The sequence below is a fragment of the Vipera ursinii genome (assembly GCF_947247035.1).
Source record: "Vipera ursinii genome assembly, chromosome: 10".
In the NCBI taxonomy this organism is placed as follows: Eukaryota; Metazoa; Chordata; class Lepidosauria; order Squamata; family Viperidae; genus Vipera; species Vipera ursinii.
The window spans coordinates 18744456-18765130 of record NC_139520.1 but is presented as its reverse complement, the minus strand read 5'-3'; the positions used below and the strand labels follow the sequence as shown (position 1 = coordinate 18765130).

Here is a 20675-nt window from a genome sequence, read left to right as displayed (position 1 = left end):
ATTCTGTGGTGACTTATTTGATCTTGGGATATGTTTTTTTTGCATACAACACCATAGAGAACATTTATTTATTAGTCGATTTATATCCTTCTCTAATTGGCCAGACTCTGGATAGTTCAAAACTGGGCTACAGGCTCAGTCTACATAACGTTTGTAGAATATATCTACTTTTTAAACTGCTGACATAATTTTTCATTGTTATTTGAAATCTGCAACATTGTCTTGGTTGTGTCATCACCACCACCACCGCCGCCTGAATTAAAGTCCAAATGAAAAAAAAAAAAGGTACAGGGATACGGCATAAAGGAAAAATATGAGCCAACTTACCCGATTTTTGCTCTTTCTTTAGTTTTAGAAGAACCAGTTTTGGGCCTTTTGCTTTCTCTGTCTTTTGGTTTGGATTTAGCCTTTCTCCCCTTTTTTTCTTCTTTCCCCTCTGCTGAAACACTTGGGAAATTTTCCGGGCTCATGACACGCGGGATGTTTCTCTCCCCTCTCTCTTTTGCTTTGGCGATTGCCTCGGAGATGATGCGGTTGGCTTTTTCTTGCTTACTTTCCGACTCCACTTTTTTCTTCTGTTTCTTTTCAAGCACTGACTTCACCTGGGTATTCTGCAACTTAGTGTAGACCCCGGAACCGTCTGCTTTCTTGGCAGAGGGGGGCTGCATGGGGAAAAAAAAAAAAATAGGTTACTCATCTCAGATAAAGCAACCGAGGCAACTCAAAATCTCAGAGCAAGCAAGTAAGTCAACAGGAACTGCTCCCAAATACAGGTAGTCCTCGACTTACGACCACAACGGAGCCCAACATTTCTGTTGTTAAGTGAGACATTTGGTAAGTAAGCTTTTGCCCCGTTTTACGACCTTTCTTGCCACAGCTGTTAAGTGAATCGGACACCCCCATTGACTTTGCCTGTCAAAAGGTTGCAAAAGGTGATCCCACGACCTTGGGACCCCGCAATGGTCATAAGTACGAGTCAGTTGCCAAGCAGCTGAATTTCGATCCCATGACCATGGGGATGTCACAAAGGTCGTTGAGCGTGAAAAACAGCCGTAAGGCTCTAAATGAACTGTCGTTAAGTCAAGGACTGCCTGCACATGGTTCCAGCACTGAATAAAAATTCTACACACGTTTAACCCGGAATAAATGCTTTCTAAGGGACATGCTTGCTTCCAAGTTTAGAAGCGCAGCTCGACAAAGCTGTTTGCAGTGGAGGTGAGGAAAAGCCGTGGATTGTTTTGACACCTCCAAAGCTTTCCAAACCTGAATCCGCCAAGAAGGGAAGAGTGGTTAGGAATATATCATCTCTTTTCTGACGGCTCTTTTTAAAGCCTCCTTCTCTCATTCACTGTATTAAGAGGGAAAAAAACCTCTATAGCAGAAAGGCCCAATTCTGGGGCCTTTTAAAGGAATACAGGATTTTCAGCAGTGAAAGAATATTTTGTTCTTATTTTCCTTCATGCAGTGGATCTGGAATTGCTTCTAGAGGTTAGACATTCGATACTTTCATGCAGATTCAATAAAAAAAGGAAATGCTTGAATCATCTCACAAATTTGCTAAAAATCATTTTTTATTGATCGTTTAATTATGATAAAAAAAAATCATAAAAACGGAAATCATATTCCTGAAGGAAAAAAAATCCAATACTCTTGACTTCTCTGTAACACTTAGAAGAAAGGATACCTAGCTTCATTTACAAGAAAACTGCTTCATATTAGGCCCGATTTATTTTGTGCAATTAAAAACAAAAACAAGCATCAACATGTTAAAAAACAGATAACATGTTTAAGTACTTTCTCCTCCGTTGCAATTGGTAGTCATACTTAAATATAAAAAGATAGCATACTTACAAACCGTTAAATCAAAACAATGACGCATATTTTGGGTTTTACAATTCTTGACTTTTGAATCTAAAAATTCTGTTGCATAAAATGTGCACTAGGCTGGGGGATTAGTGAGCATGCACAGATTCAGAGCACAACAGAGGATCACCAGCCTTCCAGACAAGGGTTTCCAGTCTTCAATCACAAATGTGGGTGGGCCAGTATAGCATTCCTGCTGCAACTGCATTTATCCATATTCTCCATTTTAATTTCTGTTTCCTTCTTTTCTGCTCTGTTTCCCCTGAGTCATAAATTTACCTCTGCAGGCCCAACTCATATTTTCATCACTGTGCATACAAATATTTTAAATAGATTTTTTTGTATAACTGCTTCTTATTATTCTCATTACCTTCTCTCTTGAATTTTTAAACGGAATAAGGTTTCTTAAAGGCACTTTTTTTCCCCTATCTGAACAAGCAGAATAGTGTAAAGAACTCCATGGAAAGGAGCAATGTAGTACATTCTCCACTGCTCTGCGCAGAGTAAAGTTGGATGTCAAATGATGTACTGATGAAGCATCAAGAAAAATCATACTTACATAACACGCAAGTTAACGTCATAACAAAATCTGTACGTAAAGCATTGTTTTACAGTCAGAGACACAAGGCATTTGTGTAGAATAGACTTTCACTGCAACGCTACGCCTTTTCACACTAAGATGATCCCAATCAATCAGTTATGAAAATACCCTTTGTTTAAAATTTCATGTATAGCTGATTCACAGGAAACAGTTCAACAGTCCCTTTTGTTTGACCGTTGTTTCTAAACGTACTCAGATTGAAATTCCTGATTGCAGCATAAACAATTACAGCAGCTTTTCTGAGACTGCATGGAAAGACAGTTTTAAAAAGCACAATGCAAGGAATGGAAAGAATTTCCTATCCAAACCCGGGGGGGGGGGGGGAGGGAAGAAGGAAAAAGAGAGAGAGAGAGACAGATAAAGAGATACGGTAATAATTATGTTGTGTTCTCACCCATAAATGTGCCTCTCACTACAGCAAGGGGGAAAGTCAGGAATTTCCAAGTACATTTTCAGGACAATTCTACTTTGCTTCCCTGGATACATTTTTTTTTCTAGAAGAGCCTCATCAAAGCCCTAACCCACAGTGCTGCGGCACCAGGAAGAAAAAGCAGGGCTTAGGATAGCTCAGTAAAATGCCATCTCAAGGCCAGCAAGATACCACAAATCACCAAGATTCGAGAAAACAGCAACAAGCTCAAGATGGCGATACAGGCACGACTCCCGTAGCAGCAGCAGCCAGTAATAAGGAAGATTATTCAATCCCATTAGCCTTTTAGCCCAAAGAACCCCTCCTCCTCCCACTCATTCAAGCTTTCACTTACCCTTCCTCTTGGCCTCTTCACTGAAGACATTTTTGGCATGGACAAAGGTTGCCCTCTGGTTTTTCACCACCCGAGGAGGTAGGTAGCGTTCAAGAGAACAGCATTGAAAGAAGATTGCTAAATGGCCTATTTAAGGCAGCCCAAAGCCAAGGCAGACGCAGCCTTCCGCAAATACACATTATGATTTATCAACATATTTCTTCCCGGACTGGCATTAAGTCTCCTTCCTCTGCTAGACAAGTACACCCTCGGCCGCTCCGGGACGGCTTGGCTTTCAAAAATAGCTGCCAAGCGGAGAGCTAGCTTCCCACAAAACACCAAAAGAAATGAATGCACAAAGCATCAAAATGCATCGGCGGAGTGAATATTAGAGATGTCGTTAAAAATACTGACTCCTTCTGCGGAAGTAGGCCAGCAGATGGTGCTACCAGTTATTATTCCATTAGACTCTGCAATTTAACCCTCAATGGACCGTTCTTCCCTACATGTGGCAGAAGAGTTAACTCTTAATTCTTCCACCTTCTGCAACAGCTCAAATAACACTTTTATGGGTGACGTACTCGAGGAGTGTTTAAAACCTGACAAATAACTTTTTTTCCAAAAGAATCCTGTCACGGTTTTGCCAAATGAATTATTTTTGTAACTGTTGTCAGAAGCTCGGGAACGGCACAAAGATTTTAACATGATGCGTTCAGAAAGAATAGGAACGGTTTATACAGGATTACCTTGAACTGGTGTTTAAACTCAGTGCCTTATACCTTGTCTAAACTAGAACTAATCTTCTATCTTCTTTTCATTCTATGATATTTGGGGGGATAAATTAGGTAATCAAGAATATTTCCTAAAACATCATCCTCACATTTTTGTCAAGAAAGGAAACAAAATATTTATAATTATCTTAGTGGCAAAAAGAGTCTGAAGCTATGAATGTATTTAAATATTAAAAGCAAAAGGTTTTTTAAAATTATTTTGGGCTTGATCAATATTATGTCTTATTAATATGCAATTGAATTAAGCATCATTAATAGCATCTATTTGCTGATTTGTTGTTGTTGTTATTAGCTGCGAAGTCGTGTCCGACCCATCCCAACCCCATGGACCACGTTCCTCCAGGCCTTCCTGTCCTCTTCCATCTTCTGGAGTCCATTTAGGCTCACGCCTACTGCTTCAGTGACTCCATCCAGCCACCTCCTTCTCTGTCGTCCCCTTCTTCTCTTGCCCTCAACCTTTCCCAGCATTAGGCTCTTCTCCAGTGCTTTACTGGTTTTATTTACACATAACTCAAACCTAGAATTTATGAAGGTTGGCTTAGAATAAATAAATGAACCCCTTTCCTCTGCAAACAAACCAGGAAAACTCCAGGTTTAGTTAGCATAATTTGTTACATCCTAACTACCTAAAAATCAAATCCAATGAACAAACCACAGGTTCGGATTCCAACTTGCTGGAGTAAGCACAAGCCAGAGATTCCAATTTAGATAACACTAAATGTCGGTTTTACACATCGGAATATTGTGGACAAGGATCATATAACATTTCTGATGAGCATCGAAATCCTTTCTTGTTTAGCCCAAAGTAATAATATGAAAGCAGTTATGCTCTTGCTTACAGTCTTGGAAATCTTCCACAAAACATGGCATTGTCTACTTTGAAGAAATATTTCTTCCATAATACTTAGGATAGCAAAGCCACATTTAAATATGAAATCTCAAAGATGAAAAGAGTGGAAAATAAATGGCAAGATCATACCACAGAGAGAAGATCACAAAGCCCAATGCAGAAGAAATGCTGTAAATAGTATTTAAATAGTTATACACACTATTTATGAAACCAGTGGAACTATTGAAGTTAACATATTTTCCTTAAATGGTTGCAGTGACAAAGAATAAGGCTAATGAACTGACCAAATTACATAGAAATACATAAAAAAATAAACTTTTCAAGTTCCCAATTGTGGATGCTGAATTTGTTGAATTAAGAATGTACAACAATCTTAACAAATTCATTCTTTTTAAAAATAAGACAGTTCTTTCTATTCATTGCTTATTAAATACTTCCAGAGAATAACAAAATACATTCAGATTCAGAGAATTCTGAATTATTCTCAAGCAAAAGTTTAATGAATTTTAACAGGATTTTCTTTCACGTAATTGTTTCAGGATTGTGGTAGAAAACAGGTTCAAGGAATAAGAGAGACAAGACAAATTCAGAAAAAAGGGGGAATCAGAAATAATTAAGGGATCATATCTGATGGTTATCTCAGCTGAACCCATAATTGGCATACAGTCTCAAGAGGGCTGCCTGTCCTGGCCTATTGATTCTCATGAACTAATTTTGAAATTAGTCATGTGCAGATTAAAACACAGTGCAATATATAGGCTTTATATACCTCGGTCAAATTTCATTTAGTGGGAATTTTAACAAACAAAGCTACCAGTCAGCATTACTTCATTAAGTAAGGGACAAATGACTGACTTCAACTGGACTCATGATAAACGATGGCTTGTTATGAAGGAAATATACTACAATAACAGGCTCACATACTCCCCCTTTCTCTTCTCCAGTGAGCACAAGTTCTTCTACACGACAAACTATTTCCAACTTTAAGGATGGTTTGAGACTTAAGCTGGCTTGTTTCAATACATCATAATTAAGATTCAATACAGTTCAAAGTTCTGTTGTAGTCCAAAATTATGATTAATAAAAATTAGTACTATTCACATTAGAGAAAGAAAAGCAAAAAAAAAGGAGGTGAGAAAGAAGAACCCAAGGTTTGTTAGGAATTGCTCTCAACACTTCCTGGGCATCCTTCAGCTATGTGGACTTCACCTATTAGAATCCTCAGCAATTACCATGTTGGATGGGACATCTGGCAGTTCACACATCTGACGTATGTTTTTTACATCACTGTGCAAAAATTGTTTTTATATCACTGCACCTCTGTTTCAGAAAATTATTCTTCAACAGAATGGTTAAATCTCAATTCAGAGGCAACTTTGACTTGTGCTTAATCTGACTTTGAACCCAAAGCATTACTCCTTAGCTAAACTGTCATGAACCACGAATTCCAATTTACTACGCTCCCTTTTCCCACTGCTTCCTGGAATCCACTTCCTGTTTATACTTTGCTTTAAGGAGGAACAGAGGACGCCAAGAGCACGAAAACTACTGTTAATGACTTTGCTTTCAGTTACCGAGTTTCCTGGCAGTGCAAAGCAGCTTAGCTAGGATCATATTTCAATTCTGGCTGCCAGTTCAGGACAAGAAAACTTTCTCCTAATGCATAATTGGTGACAGAGAGAACCAATGTCCTGAGAATTCAAAAAGTGATATATTCATAAAAATCCATGTCAATGTTTTTGCAATATATTTATACTGGAATGGCTAACTTGTATGTATCAAGAGACTTTGGAAGTCGGTATCTGTTCACTTTTGAGCAAAGTAATATTATGCAAATTATGCAAATTTATTTCTCTCTCCCCTAGCTATCCTAGACCTTTCTCTACATATCTTCACAATAGCAACCTGCTACTAAAAAAATTACACACATTTTAAAATTCTTGACATATAAAGACTTATATTACTAATGGATAACTTAAGTCCCATTAATTTCAAGTTTGACCTAGTCTGGATCCTATATATTCTTAGTGATTTATAGGCCATCTTGTCCATCCTTCTTTTGCAAGACGTTTTAAGCATTCATACTACATTCGTATATGATTTTATCTAGAGGCATTGTTTGCTTAATATTTTTATTCAAGTCTTTAAAAAGTACATGCATTAAGACAGTAATATTTCACACACTAATTAAATCATTAGCTCTGCTTATCTGATATTCAAAAGAAATCAATATAGATGCTAATGCCTGCTCAACAGTTATTTCATAATTAGAATACTTTTAATTTGTAATGGCCATCAAAGGAAGAGAAAAGCTATATAATTTAAGACTTCTAAAAAAATCATACCCCTGATTTTTAGTGACAAAGCATTGCCTCTAGGACAAGACTTCAGTCATGTCCTCAAGATATCCTGTGGCTTATTTCAAAGTAAAACTGTGTATACAATACTCCATCTGTATAATAAGATACTACCCAGGATTATATTCTGTCTAAAAATGAACTATTGATACTAAAGGAAGTATTTATTTATTTTATTAAATTGCACGAGTAACTGACTGAAAATCAACATAAAGCAGGCTAAACATTCTAAGATCAACCGGAATACTGGAAAGACAGCATTTCAGTCAATTCATCCACACGTACAATCTTTTGATTCTTATGTGTTAGCTAATATTATGGTTAAAAAACTGTATGCACAAAATTAAAAAAGCATGTACCTGAACAAAAGTATTTTTTTAAAGAGACTTGCTTGGGAGGCATCTAAAAACTTGTAATATATATGATTATAATATGAATTTGTTGTATTATTTATTTGTTTACATCCCAAAGCTCAACAGTTGGCAAAACTGAAAGTACAAATAGTAACTACAGTCTGTCAAGTCACATAGATCAAATTTAAAAATGTGTGTTGTCTTTTGCAAAATATAGAAGAAAACTACAGTTTCTGAAATGGACATTCATTTTAATTTCCACCAAAAATAATTGAAATCTTGTTTAACAAATCCCTTCTGTAGATTTACACGTGCATAAGTATCTTTCAAGATACAGTAGTTACTAATTAATTCTGATCTTGTTAGTTAATGTTGGCCAACGCATAGTAAAGAATAAACTAGTCAAGGCACAACACTGCTCTACAACAGTCCCAAAGGTGTTTTTTCCAAAAGGCAACTGCACTTTGTTCTCCCTGAAGACGTTTCGCTTCTCATCCAAGATGCTTCTTCAGTTCTTTCAGCTCAAGCACTTCAGTGATCCTGGGGTCTTTCAATCAGAACTGAAGAAGTTTCTTGGATGAGAAGTGAAACGTCTTCAAGGAAAACAAAGGAAGTCCAGCTGCCTTTTGAAAAAGCACCTTTGGAACAACCATGACCTGGATGACTGAGAATCTCTCCATAGGCCCTCTACAACAGTATTGCTACTTACCTGGGCTTGAGCAGTGACGTTCGTCTGCTCTGCCTGATGTAGATGAGAACCAGGAGGATACCAAGGATGGTTGCAATTCTGAGCCTGAGCCTGAAGAAGGTTTGTTTGTGGGACAATGCGTTGTTCCAGCTGATGTTCTAAATCATTACTTGGGGTGTCCTGAACAAATGCAGTTTCATCAAACTGGGGAAGGAGATCTTCCTGCAGAAGCGCTTCTGGGTCCAGCTCTGTAAATGACTCACTTTGAGACGCCACCTGATGGAGCAAATTCTCATCCAAAGACGAGAAACCATTACCCTCTATAGGAACACTGAAGTGGCTTAGCTGAGGACCCGAACCAGGAGGGGTAGAAAAATTAATGTTCACCGCTGATAGTTTTGAACTGCTGAAGTTGCCCTGAGGTTGTGCTGAATGCAATACGTGGAAATTATTTGAAGTCAGTGATGTACTTGAATTAAGGAGGCTGTCTGAATCTTCTTGTTTGGTCCCTCTTCGAGTTGCGAAGGCATCGCTTCCCGAAAAGTCAGAGAGAGGATGACCTTGCTGGCTAACAGAAAGAGTTGCAGAAGATTGAAGAAGACTGGAAGGAGAGATCTGGTTGCTATGATAGGAAAAAGGAGGAGAAAACTGCGTGTTAATAGAGCATGACGTTATCGTAGGAGATGGCCCGTCATAGTTTCCTTCTTGATTTCCACAAAAGTGGGGTGAGTTATTCCTAGTCTGAGAAAAGGATGGCATAGAGATAGACTGTTGTGATTTTGATACATCAACAGCTTGGGATGGATGGGGAACATTAGTTCTATGTGAAACAGATGCATTCACCTCCATGAAACCATCAGGCTGATTCCGAGTGTTCTCTCCTGCATTTATGCTTTGCTGCAACTGCAATGAGGCACATGGATGATGATGCTCACTGGCCTGAAATAAGGCAAAACTGTGGTGTGCTACAAAGCTTTTAGTTTGCTGCATAGACTGCGTAGGTCCTTGATGGAACGGAGATCCATTCTGATTAGGAACACTGCTCGAAGTCTGGTGCCCCCACATCGGACTCCCATCTGCTACATCAGGAAATAATCCATTAGTTTGATTTTGTGGATGGACAGGAGAGCAACTGAACTCAGAATGTGGGGATAAAACGTTTTCAACTGGACTACTGAAGGACTGACTTACTTGAAGTTTCAGAGAATCATACTGGTTTAGATGTTCATAATCGTTCATCTTTTGCTGGGCTTGCGTCTCCTGCACGTGGTTCAAAGAATCAATCTGCAAAGGCTCAAACTCTGCACCCAAGTTCAACTCATCAACCAGAGAAACAGGCCCAGTTTGTACAAAGGCATCATCTGACAAGCCTTCCAAGGTATCACTAAAAAGATTGGCATCATCAAAAAAATCCATCATAGGGTCTGTCATCTTGACACAGTTGTGTGACTATGCTACTACCACAAATGGAGTTAGCGAGGCTCGCAGCAGCACACACCAACAAAATATTTTTTTTCAGTGGGAAGCACTTCATCTAAGCCATGTTGACATCCACCAGCATTTTTGTAGAAATAAAATCTTGAAGTGTTTTAAATATCCTAGGTAAGAAAGGAAAAAAGCAGTTAACAATTTGGAATATCTTTTAATTCCCATGTATTATATTTTTAATCATTATATCTATTATATATCAAAGCAAAGAAAGCAAGCTCAGTTGATTTCCCCAAATTCCCAGAAAATGTAGCTGTTGATGGGATAAAAATATATTTTTTAGGGACCTGGAAAATAAATGTCCGTGTGGTTTAAGGAATGTATTTGCAATGTACATAACAATTCATACAACTGAGTAATATATTGCTTTACCTTTACTTATCATGCTTGATTTCAGTATTTTGCCCCAGTTCATTCTTTTCCACAGTGATGTTATATGTAACTGAAATACAGTCACTAGAAAATATGTTCAAGGAGAGTAGGTTCGTACACAATACTAAGTCATAATAGTTATTTGGTTTTAGCTTTGTGTGTTGTATTAATTCACTCAGAATACAAACACATTAACACTGTAATTGAAATTCCATCATAAACACTTTCTGATATCTTCTTACTGATATGTTTCTAAATATATTTTTATATATGAATATATGTATTTTTCTTCTTTGCCCTTTCGCTGCTTTGGCGGTCGAGGGAGATACAATGTTTTGGCTTTTGCTCTTCTGGCAGCCTCAACCATTGTTAATTGATGTTGAAACAGTGTGTGTTTGATGTTGTCTCTCCATCATCTTCTGGGTCTGCCTTGTGTTCTCTGACCTTCTCCTCTTTTTATATATGCCTCCTATGGTATGGAATCCCACAACATCCTCTCCAGGTGAGCAAACTACTCTATTTGCTGTTTTTGTATGTAGTTTGGTTAAGATTGGTTCTATTGCCAATTCTTCCTCTTATGGTCTCATTTTTTATTTTATCCCTTCTGGTCATTCCAGTAACTTTCCTCAAATATGTATTTATAAATGTAAAAATTAGATAAAATTATAACATTGCCCAGCTTCAAACATGGATTAAAACTTTAATAAGTGAAGAATTTAATTATAAATTTCATAAATAGATAATAAGAAAAAAAACATCCTTACCCATTAATACATAGCACATTTTGTTACAAAAGTTTTACTTAGTCCTGGGAAATATTTGGTCCCTGATATAATTTGGTAGCATTACAGATCTGAAAGAGAAATATTTTTAAACAATTTAGTTCCAGCATACCTTTTTTTGAGCCCTGCAAATTTGCTGGTATGAAAAATGTTAGGCGGAAAATACAAAATCTGGATAGGAGATTGAGGCATCAAGGTACTGCACACTTCTGCAAATACAGACAATTCTGAAGTATTAGTTCTAGTATCATGTTTTATCATATAGCACTGGTGGAAAAGCTATTACTTTAACCTTATTAAAAGCACATGTCCCAGTACTACCAATCTTAAATAGTTCTTAATTAGAGCACATTTTAATTAAACAAAGCAAACATTGCTTCCAGCAAAACTATCTTAACACCATGGGCCAAAGAAGATTTAAGGCACAATTTAACTTTTAACACAGATTTAGAGCTCCCATTAGAGTTGTTTGATTGATCTCTCACTCTAGCTTTAAGGCCAGGTTGTGGAGCTACTATAAATTCTGGTAAAAAAGCATCCATTGGCTAATGCTAAACTCAGTATAATCTAATACTACACAACAAGCCAGTGTTGAAAACTGGATGGAATGTGAAAGAATCTCTAAGCAATAGCATAGGCAGGGCTCAGAAGCCAATGATATCTGATCAAGGCATATCCACTAGATCAGTGTTTCTCAACCTCAGCCACTTGGCTGGCTGGGGGCATTCTGGGAGTTGAAGTCCATGCATCTTAAAGTGGCTGAGGTTGAGAAACACTGCACTAGATCATTCTTTTCCAGCAAAACTTTTCATGATTTAATTGTGCACCCAACAGCTTAAATCGGGAAGGCACCTCCCATCCAAAGTTCTGCAGACATTACTCCCTTGCTTCATGCCTCTGCTGTTCCAAATCATTTTCCTAGTCCCCAAGAACAGAGTCTAAGGGGCTGCAACAAGAATTATGGAGAAGGAACTCTGAATAACCCACGCTATTCTCATTTTGTTTTATTCTCTCCAATAGCATATGTCATGATCTGATCTTAATCTTAATAAAACTTCAGATAAAATATTAATATTTTACCAGGTAATTAAATGATTTATTAATTAGATAATTAATAGATTATCTGAATCTTAAATAAATATACTCGGGAGATAAATCTGTTTTGGTGCAGGAGGGATTTGTTTTCAATCCCCCCAGAGACAATTTTCAGAATTGTCCCAGAATAAGGCCTCTATCAAAACTAGATTTTGCAGCTGGAGGGATCATAGAATTGGTGTACCACGGTTTGAGATATCTCAAGTCTATAGCGCTTTTTTGTCAAAGGTGAACATTGATAAACATCGCACTGATCCCTTATAAGCTCTGCCCCTCTGAGGAGGCAGTATTTGGCCAACTGCTTAAAGGAGGTAACTGAAGACAAAGAGCAAATCTATTGCATTTTGTGACAAACAAAATCTGTACACGTGACAGTTATTGACATAACCAAAGTAACTCATAAGTCCTCTCAGTAGGATTTAAGTCAATTATCCAGTGAACAGATATTTCATAAATAGGTTCTGGAGCAGAACACAAAAACTCTTACCATTTGGTACACAAATTGATTCCCTTTTGCAGGTTGCACTGACACACCAGTGTTGACTGAAAAAACTTTCTTCTAGCAATATTATTGGGACAGCAGAACTGAAAAGACGAGGAAAAAAAAGCATTAATAAGGCAGAACTGCCACAGACCCAGCTTTAAATGAGTTAAACTGCTCCGATAAACTGGAATCTGCAGTATGTTAATGCTATAAGAAAAAGTTCTTTTGTTTTGTTTGCATTTACTTTTACACTTGCAATAGTTTTATACTCTTGATATGGTCAAATGACTACATCAAAAAAGTTTCTACTAGTAGTACTGTAGTAAATAAATAGTTACACCTGTTATAAGGCATGCAAAAAGCATATCCTAGATATATCATTTACTATTAAGTTCAAAAGAAGTTAAGATAATAACATTTTTCACTAGGGTAGACACTATAGACTCTACTATGGAACACATTACAATGGGAGTTTTGGGACAGAAAAAAAACACTAAACCTTCATTGAACATTTAAAATATAAAATTTATTCATTCAAGATATAGCGATGACAATCTATCAGACAGGACTGAAGAGAAATTAAGACTAATTCATAGAGAACAAGAATACAAAGGTTACCAGGATATACTACTAAAACCATCCCACTTGTCTGTTTGTAACCTTTAATTGGGCAAAACAGGCCATTATAGGTCAACAATTTTTCAATCAACATGCCTCAAATGGGCTAACTTAAAGAATCCGCCCAGAATCCATTACTCCCATGGGATTAAATTTTGGTGAAGTTGGGGCCTATTTAGTGCCACTGTGTGCTCATCCATGGTCAGGAGACTCATTTCAAACTCTCCCCGCCAGTTACCCACTAGGAAAGTTAATGGGGAAGCTGGCAGGAAATTGGTGGTTACCCCCACTCCCACTGCTTTTTTGCCTGCCTAGGTCATTCTGTTTCTCTATTTACTGTTAGTTAAAGCAACCGTGATGAAGAAATGTTGATAAGGAGGATGAAAGTGAGGTACACAGGGAATAGATGGCAAGGATTATTTCTAAAAATTACTAGTATAATAGTAGATTACAGATCCTAGACAGTCATTGTGTTTAGGCTCTCCAAATCATCTGTATTGTATGTTTTTATTCTATACTTTCCCAATTCGTGTTTGTTAAAAAGGATCTGAAAACCGTCACTTACTAGCATTTCTGACCTAAACATTTTTCAATACAGTATATCTGACTAAAAGATCACAATAATGTACATATTATTTATTATTAAAAAAATCACAGACAAAATAGAGCAGTCACACTGCTTATAGTACAAGTATTATATTTTATAATATATCCAATGCTGGAAGTTTTGAGAAAATAGGTTAGTCCAATAGGCAAACTTAGTAGGGGCATGCAACATTTCCCAACTTCAAAACAGGCTGTCCTGATCTTATTGGAAGTGCTTCAATCATTCCAGAATTATACAACAACAGTTTTGAAATGGAAACACAACCATTTCAAGTTTGAAACATGTCCAATAGGACACTTGGCAAGAATGGAACAGCTGTTTCAAACTTTTTGAAATTGGAACAGATTACTTCAAACTCAAAATGCATTAATTTTGAGCTTGAATGTTTGTATTATATTTAATGACATGGTAAATATGCTAACTACTTCACAGCACACTGATCAATCAAATGAAAATTCACCAAGACTATGATAATGGCAAGCTGCAATGAATTTAAAGAGGACTTGTTTGACCTTTTTTTACCAACTGCAAACTAATTTGCATTTATTAATGAAATAGCAACAGTCTTGTATTAATAGGAACTAAAGCAAAACTATGCAACTTTGACTTTAAAATGGTGAGTCTGCCTACATTATGCTCTATTTCCCAGAGATCTTTTAACTTCTACAACTTACAGAACACTAACCGTGGTTTAGAAAAGGACCAACTTTTTCACTGTATATGACAACTTACAAGGAAAAAGTAATTTAATATGAAACTGACATGTGCACACACACAAACCAGCAGCCTCCCAATTATTTAGTGATGCACAAGACTATATAGGTTTTCTCTTGTTCTAATAGTTCTGCAGCCTTTCAGAGTAGCCTTTAGTTTGGCTCTGCAGTCTCTGGTCTATTGCGGGTATGGCCACAGCCATCACTAGATAGCTTTGAAGGGTACAGTAATTAGAAGATTATTATTCATACTTTAAACAATCATTTTTAAGAAATCATCTCCCAGTTAAAGTAAGTGCATATATAGCCAAATATCCAACTTCCAGATAAGCTAAAATTATAAAGCATAAAAGGTTGCATCAGACAAAATAAAAGGCCACAATATGATCAGACGTCTTAGAAAACATATATATTTATCAGAGCTCTGTAAAAGCACTAAACAACTGTAGATTCATTTGCTCATTTAAAACATGAACAGTGTACAGGTTACCATATGCAAGCAACTGTAAAATGGAGATATACATGAAGTACATTATATCATTTTCAGTAAAAATATTGGAAATATGAATCATAACAATTTCACTATTTCCATACAATGTTCTTGAGCAAATGTCAGATTTTACATTTTTAATACATTATCAGCCATAGTTACCATTATGTAAAAAAAAAAACCAACCCTGCACATTGAGAGATGACAGAATTAAATCCTACATATTCCAACTGGTTCACTTTGATACATCTTCTGTAAGTTAAAGCATACCCTCTCATTTTCTGTGTGTACCACCCAACTTTTACAAAACTATATCCTAGTCACTTCTCTGATGCTTCTCTCGCAAACTGGACCAAAATAAATCTCTTCAGTCTCTTATTTTTGCTTAACTATATTAAACAATTATGGAAAAAAAAACTTAATTCCCCTTTTGATTTCTGCAAGCAAGATACAGCACCAACATGCAAGCATGATGTATACTATAGCTCTTTTTTTCCTCAACATTTGCCTTTGTCTTCTGTTTAGATAATTCACTGAATCAATTTGTGGCACCCACATCTGTATTCCATTAACTGCTGGCTTTTTCTATCTATACTGACAACAATAGAGAAATGGGGAACAAGTCACAATGAAGGAAAAAGCTATCCTACTGTAGTAGTAAAGGTCCTGGACTTAAGACTGGGGAAACCCAGGATCAAGTTCCCCTTCAACCAGTTCACTGGTGATGTTAAGCAAAATGTCTCCAAAGTCCTGTTGACTCCTGAAAAAGCACCTTTGGGACAACCATGACCTGGATGAGTGAGAAACTCCATAGACATTTGGGGCCCGTCATAATCTCTCATCCAACATCCCTCATAGGGTTCTTTCTGTGGGGATAAAATTAAGGAAGATCTACATATAAGATACCTTGACCTGTCCGAGGAAAGTGCAACAGGGAAAGAACAAAAAATTGCAGTAGTGCAATTTGATTTAAAAATAATAAACTTGAACAAACTATTATAGCATCAGATATGCTAACATTTATAGTACAACACAGCCCCCCCCATCATATTCTGTTTCAAAGACTGCAGACCGCACACATCTGCTGCCTTTCCTTCTGCAGAGGAATTACATCTGGTTTGATCTGAGTTTAGTTCAAATATGGTTTGGTGACCATTCCAACTCTAGTTGGCATTCAACACAGGACTAAGATTACTACTGCTGCTGCTTTTTCACAAACTTCCTAGCAAGCTGGCACAGAGTCTTTTCTCCTTTCAGCCATAAGGGTAACCCCACCCATTGCAGTGCAACTATCTGTTATTTTATGTAGACACCTTCTCTGCTTCCACCTTAAAAAACTGAGCATATATTGGGGGTCAGCTGTTTCTCCTGCTCCTATTGGTCTGGAGGGAAAAGGACCTCACAGTACATCTTCAGAAGAGGCACTGCTCTACATGCCTGCTCGGCAACTGTGCTTCAACTATAACTTCTCTCTCTCTTAGACCAGCACAAGCCTTCATTGCAGAGCAGAATACGATCTTCTGCATTGGCTTGAGTGCCCCCCACTCCCAAACATCATTTCAAGACTCTACAGTATTTCATGACTCTACAAGTCACGATAGGAGGAATATTGAGGCGATGCTCATTGCAAACTGCAAGTGAAGTGATGCTCCTTCCAAAATTAAGCACCTGCTGGGTCAGGTCTTCTTCTGTGCACGTGACTCTGGATCTACAGTGAAGAAGTCATGAACACCGGGCAAGCAACAAGTATGGCATGAAGCTGTCGTCCACAGCACACCCGCCTCGTACAAATTCTTTCCATGGCACCTGAACGTGCTTCTTTCTCTTGAAACAAATTGCTTTTCGCCTTCTGCCCTATGCACAGGAGCCCCCAAATGCAGAGATCCTTGCAGCCCGAGGGTTACAGCTAGGACTACCCCACCCACCTTCTAGAGGAAAACCCTCCTACCAACTCGCCAGCCATGGGGCTGAAGAGTCAAGGCAGCCTCGTGCAAGAAGAACAAACCGGGGTTGAGAAAAGAAAGCCCTCCCCAACTGCCATCACCCCCACCCACCCACCCAACGCCCAACATGGATCCCCTTGACCATGTTTGGTGGCAGCGCCCCCCCCCCAGCCTCCTCTTTCCTCCTCCCCCCCAACCATGGCCAGCAACTTAGGAAGGGCCAGACCAGGGGTCGGCAACCTCGGCTCTTTTATGACTCGTGGACTTCAACTCCCAGAATTCCTGAGCCAGCATAGCTGGCTCAGGAATTCTGGGAGTTGAAGTCCACGAGTCATAAAAGAGCCGAGGTTGCCGACCCCTGGGCCAGACCCTCCCCCCCCCTTTCCTTTTAAGAGGGTCTGGGGAAAACCCCAGATCTGAGAAGTTGGGGAGGGGGGGTGGAAGAGGGGGACCCAAAGTGATGAAGAAAAAAAAAAGCAGCTAGCATCCGTCCCCCGCCCCTCTTGCCCCCCCCGCCCCCTCCCCGCAACATTTTCTGCCGGCTGGCATCGCCGGCTGGGCCACCTGGACAGGAAGTCCGAGGCTGGACCTGGGGCGGGGGGGCGGTGAGGCAGAGAGGAGCCCCCACCCCTCGGGCAGGGAAGCGCGCGTGCGCGGGTGTCAGTCGCGCGGCGGCCGCCCTGCCGCTGCTCTCCCACGTGGGCGCGGGGTGGGGGAGGGGAGGGCAAGCGACGGAGGGCGGCCGCCTCCCACGGACGGGAGAGAGGGAGGAGGAGGAGGAGGAGGAGGAAGGCTTCCCCGAGGTACGAGGCCCACCCACCTGCCCCCTTCTGAGGGGAAGCCTCGCAGGGCATGCCGGCGGCGGAGGCGTGACAGGCCAGGCCCCGGGGGCGGGAAGAGGGTCCCCGCGACGAGACCGGGCGGCGGCTGCTCCTGAGGGAGAGCGGGCGGGGGCGGCGTCGGGACCCCCGCCTCAGGGCGCCTTGACAGCTCGTGAGGGAGAGGCGCGCGCGCGCGCGGCGGCGCCGGCCACTCCCCTTCGCCTCAGGGAAGCCCCGCCGCCCGTCTGATCTCCCTTCCCTTCCCCGCCCGGGGCTTCCCGCCCACCCGGCTCGGCCCCGGCTTACCGGCGGGCGAGGGCAGCGGCGCGGCTGGCGAAGGCCCTGCCCGAGGCGGAGGTGGCGCGGCGGCGGCGGCGGTGGCTGAGGGAAGGGGGCGGAGCCTCCGGGGTGGGCGCGGCGTGGCCCCGGCCCGGCCCCGCCCACCCGTCCTGCCGCGGCCTGCTCTGGCGGCTGCCAGCAGGGCCCTCTCCCCTCCCTGCCGCCCCCTCGGCCCGCGCCTGCGCGGCCCTCTCCCCTGCACGCGGGCCTGGAGCGCGGGGAGGGGGAGAGAGAGAGAGAGAGAGGCTTTAACGGCCGCGCCAGCCAACCCGCGCAGGGCACACATGCTTTTTCGGGCGAAGGGGGCGGGCCCGTCACGAAGTGGTCTGCGGGGCTGGAGAAGACGGGAGGGTGGTGGTATTTGCATATTTGTTAGGCGCTCGAGGATTGGTCGGAAGAGGGAGGTCCGCGCCCGACGGGAGGAGGAGGAGGAGGCGGAGGGAAGCTACAGAGTCGCTGGGCGAGGGCGCTCTGCGGAGAAGTTGGACTTCTACTCCCAGCATGCGCAGCGAGGCGCGCTGTGGAGTCTGGGAGTTGAAGTCCATCGGGTGGAGGCGTGGCAGGTAGAAGAGGCAGAGCGAAGGAAGGTGGGCGACCTGTTTGTTGTAGCCGTCCGGCTTTTTGCACCTTTTCTCTTTTTTGGCACTCTTGACACACTCCCCCGTTTTTATTATCTTGAAGTTATATTCCTCCTTTAATGCTGTGTTTGGGGAAATTGTGCTTCCTCTGCCAACGTACTTGGCTTATAAGCCATGATGAACAAACCACGATGGCTAGCTTTGCACAGCCTGCTAATCCAAAGCAAACCGTGGCTTGCTTGGGCATGGTGGCTAATAAATACGCTGACCGTCTTTTCTTGGAAAAAATGAAGGGCAAACCTGAAAAAGGGGCGAATCCGAAATAGGCTCCTAACAGATAATGCATTTAAACTGTTTATGCTTAAACCAGATTGCGCTTTGCTAAGGAAAGTTCCAGAGCAAAAGCAAGAGGGGGAAATGCGTAGCCTAGTAATAAAAAAAATACCAGAAATCAGCAGATGTAAATTTATTTTGGAAAAACAATTCCGCTTCTGTATTTACAGGAACAGGTTGGTTCTTTGCTCCAAACCAGTTTGTACCACTTAAGCCACTGCCATGTGCCTGAGCCACCTTTTAAGGCTACATGCATTTCCAGCAAGCCCAGTGAGTGGTGGTTTCAAATCCTACTTAATGGCTGAGCATGTGAAACGCGCCACATGCCGCTTGCTCAGGATATTGTTGCTTAATACAAAGGATACATCAAGCCCATCTCTTTGTCCTGGAAGAAACTGGACAGCCATTTTCCAGAATGGTACAGGGTCTCCTGCCTGGGCAGGGTGTTGGACTAGAAGACCTCCCAGGTCCCTTCCAACTCTCATTATTCTGTATACTAGCTAGTGAACCTTGCAGCTAAAATATACAAGATCCCACAAGACCTAATCTGCAATTCGTCCTAGGATATTTCCTTGCCAGCTTGCCTGGTTCTCCTCTTATCTTCTCAGTGCTAGCTGTGACAAGTAAGGGCAGGATTTCTCTTTTTTCACACTGATACAGTTGCTTTATTAATGACAGTGGATGTTTCTAGAAGATGCATTTCCAGTTGTAAAGGCTGAATAACCAAGAAGTAAGGGACCAGAAGGGGCCATCCTGGTACCACTAAGCTGGACACTATAAAGGATGACCCCGGGATGAGCATGGCAGATCTGAAGGAGGTGGTGGGAGACAGAGGGGCGTGGCTTGACCATAGAGTGGCCGAGGGTCAGATATGACTGAATGGCAGACAAAGGTGACAGTGGACCAGACAGGAGAGGTGATCTTGCTTGAGTATTTACAGGTGGTCCTCAACTTATGACAATACCTGGGACTGGAGCTTCCTTCGCTAAGCATGGATAAGGGAATGGTGCCTGGTTTTACGGTCTTTTTTGCCACGGTCATTAAGTGAATTGCAGTCATTAAGTAAATCTGGTTCGCCCCAATTGACTTTGCTTGAAGAAAACCCGCTGTGAAGATTGCATATGGCGATGGCATGGACCCTGGGATGCTGCAACCCTTGAAAATATGTGCACTGGTTTCCAAACAGCTGAATTTTGATCATGTGGTGATCACAAATGTGAGGACCAGTAGAACGTATTGTGTGAGGATGAGTGTTAGGTGAGAATTGCATGCATTCTTGGAAACTGGATTCTCCAAATCTAGGGGCCGGTGCTCATCTCTGTTTCAAAGCCAAAGAGCCAGCACTTGTCCGAGGATGTCTCTGTGGTCATGTGGCCGGCATGACTAAATGCCAAAGGCGCACGAAACGCTGTCACCTTCCCACCGGAGTGGTCCCTATTTTTCTACTTGCATTTTTTACGTGCATATGTATGTATGTATGGTCTGGTCTGACGGGTTTTATTTTAATTATTGTTTTAATGTAACTTATCTTCTGCATTTGGGCATTAGGGTTTAATTTGTTTTCAATTTCTGTATTTGTGCATTTTGATATTTATGTCACTGTTCACCGCCCTGAGTCCTTGGGGAGAAGGGTGGTATACAAATCAAATAAATAAATAAATAAATAAATAAATAAATATACATGTATATATATATATATATATATATATATATATATATATATATATATATATATATATATATATATATATATTTGTATGTATATA

General features: G+C 40.7%; 1 protein-coding gene across 8 annotated transcripts in view; it reads right to left on the bottom strand.

Annotated features, from left to right (window-relative positions):
- Positions 1–18200, bottom strand: part of CHD9 (chromodomain helicase DNA binding protein 9) — a 48757-nt gene extending 30557 nt beyond the window's left edge. For 5 of the 8 annotated variants that reach the window (XM_083370779.1, XM_083370780.1, XM_083370781.1 and 2 more), the window contains exons 1-5: positions 17966–18200; positions 12471–12568; positions 10871–10959; positions 8268–9844; positions 328–662 (exon numbers count right to left, since the gene is read on the bottom strand). In XM_083370779.1, coding sequence (XP_083226905.1) covers positions 328–662; positions 8268–9677 — 1745 coding nt within the window. In that variant the 5' untranslated portion in view covers positions 9678–9844; positions 10871–10959; positions 12471–12568; positions 17966–18200. Of the gene's footprint in view, positions 1–327; positions 663–2858; positions 3062–3228; positions 3549–8267; positions 9845–10870; positions 10960–12470; positions 12569–17965 lie in introns of those variants that run through there. The other 3 variants (XM_083370784.1, XM_083370785.1, XM_083370786.1) reach the window with 2 other exon arrangements.
- Between the last annotated feature and the right edge of the window lie 2475 nt (positions 18201–20675).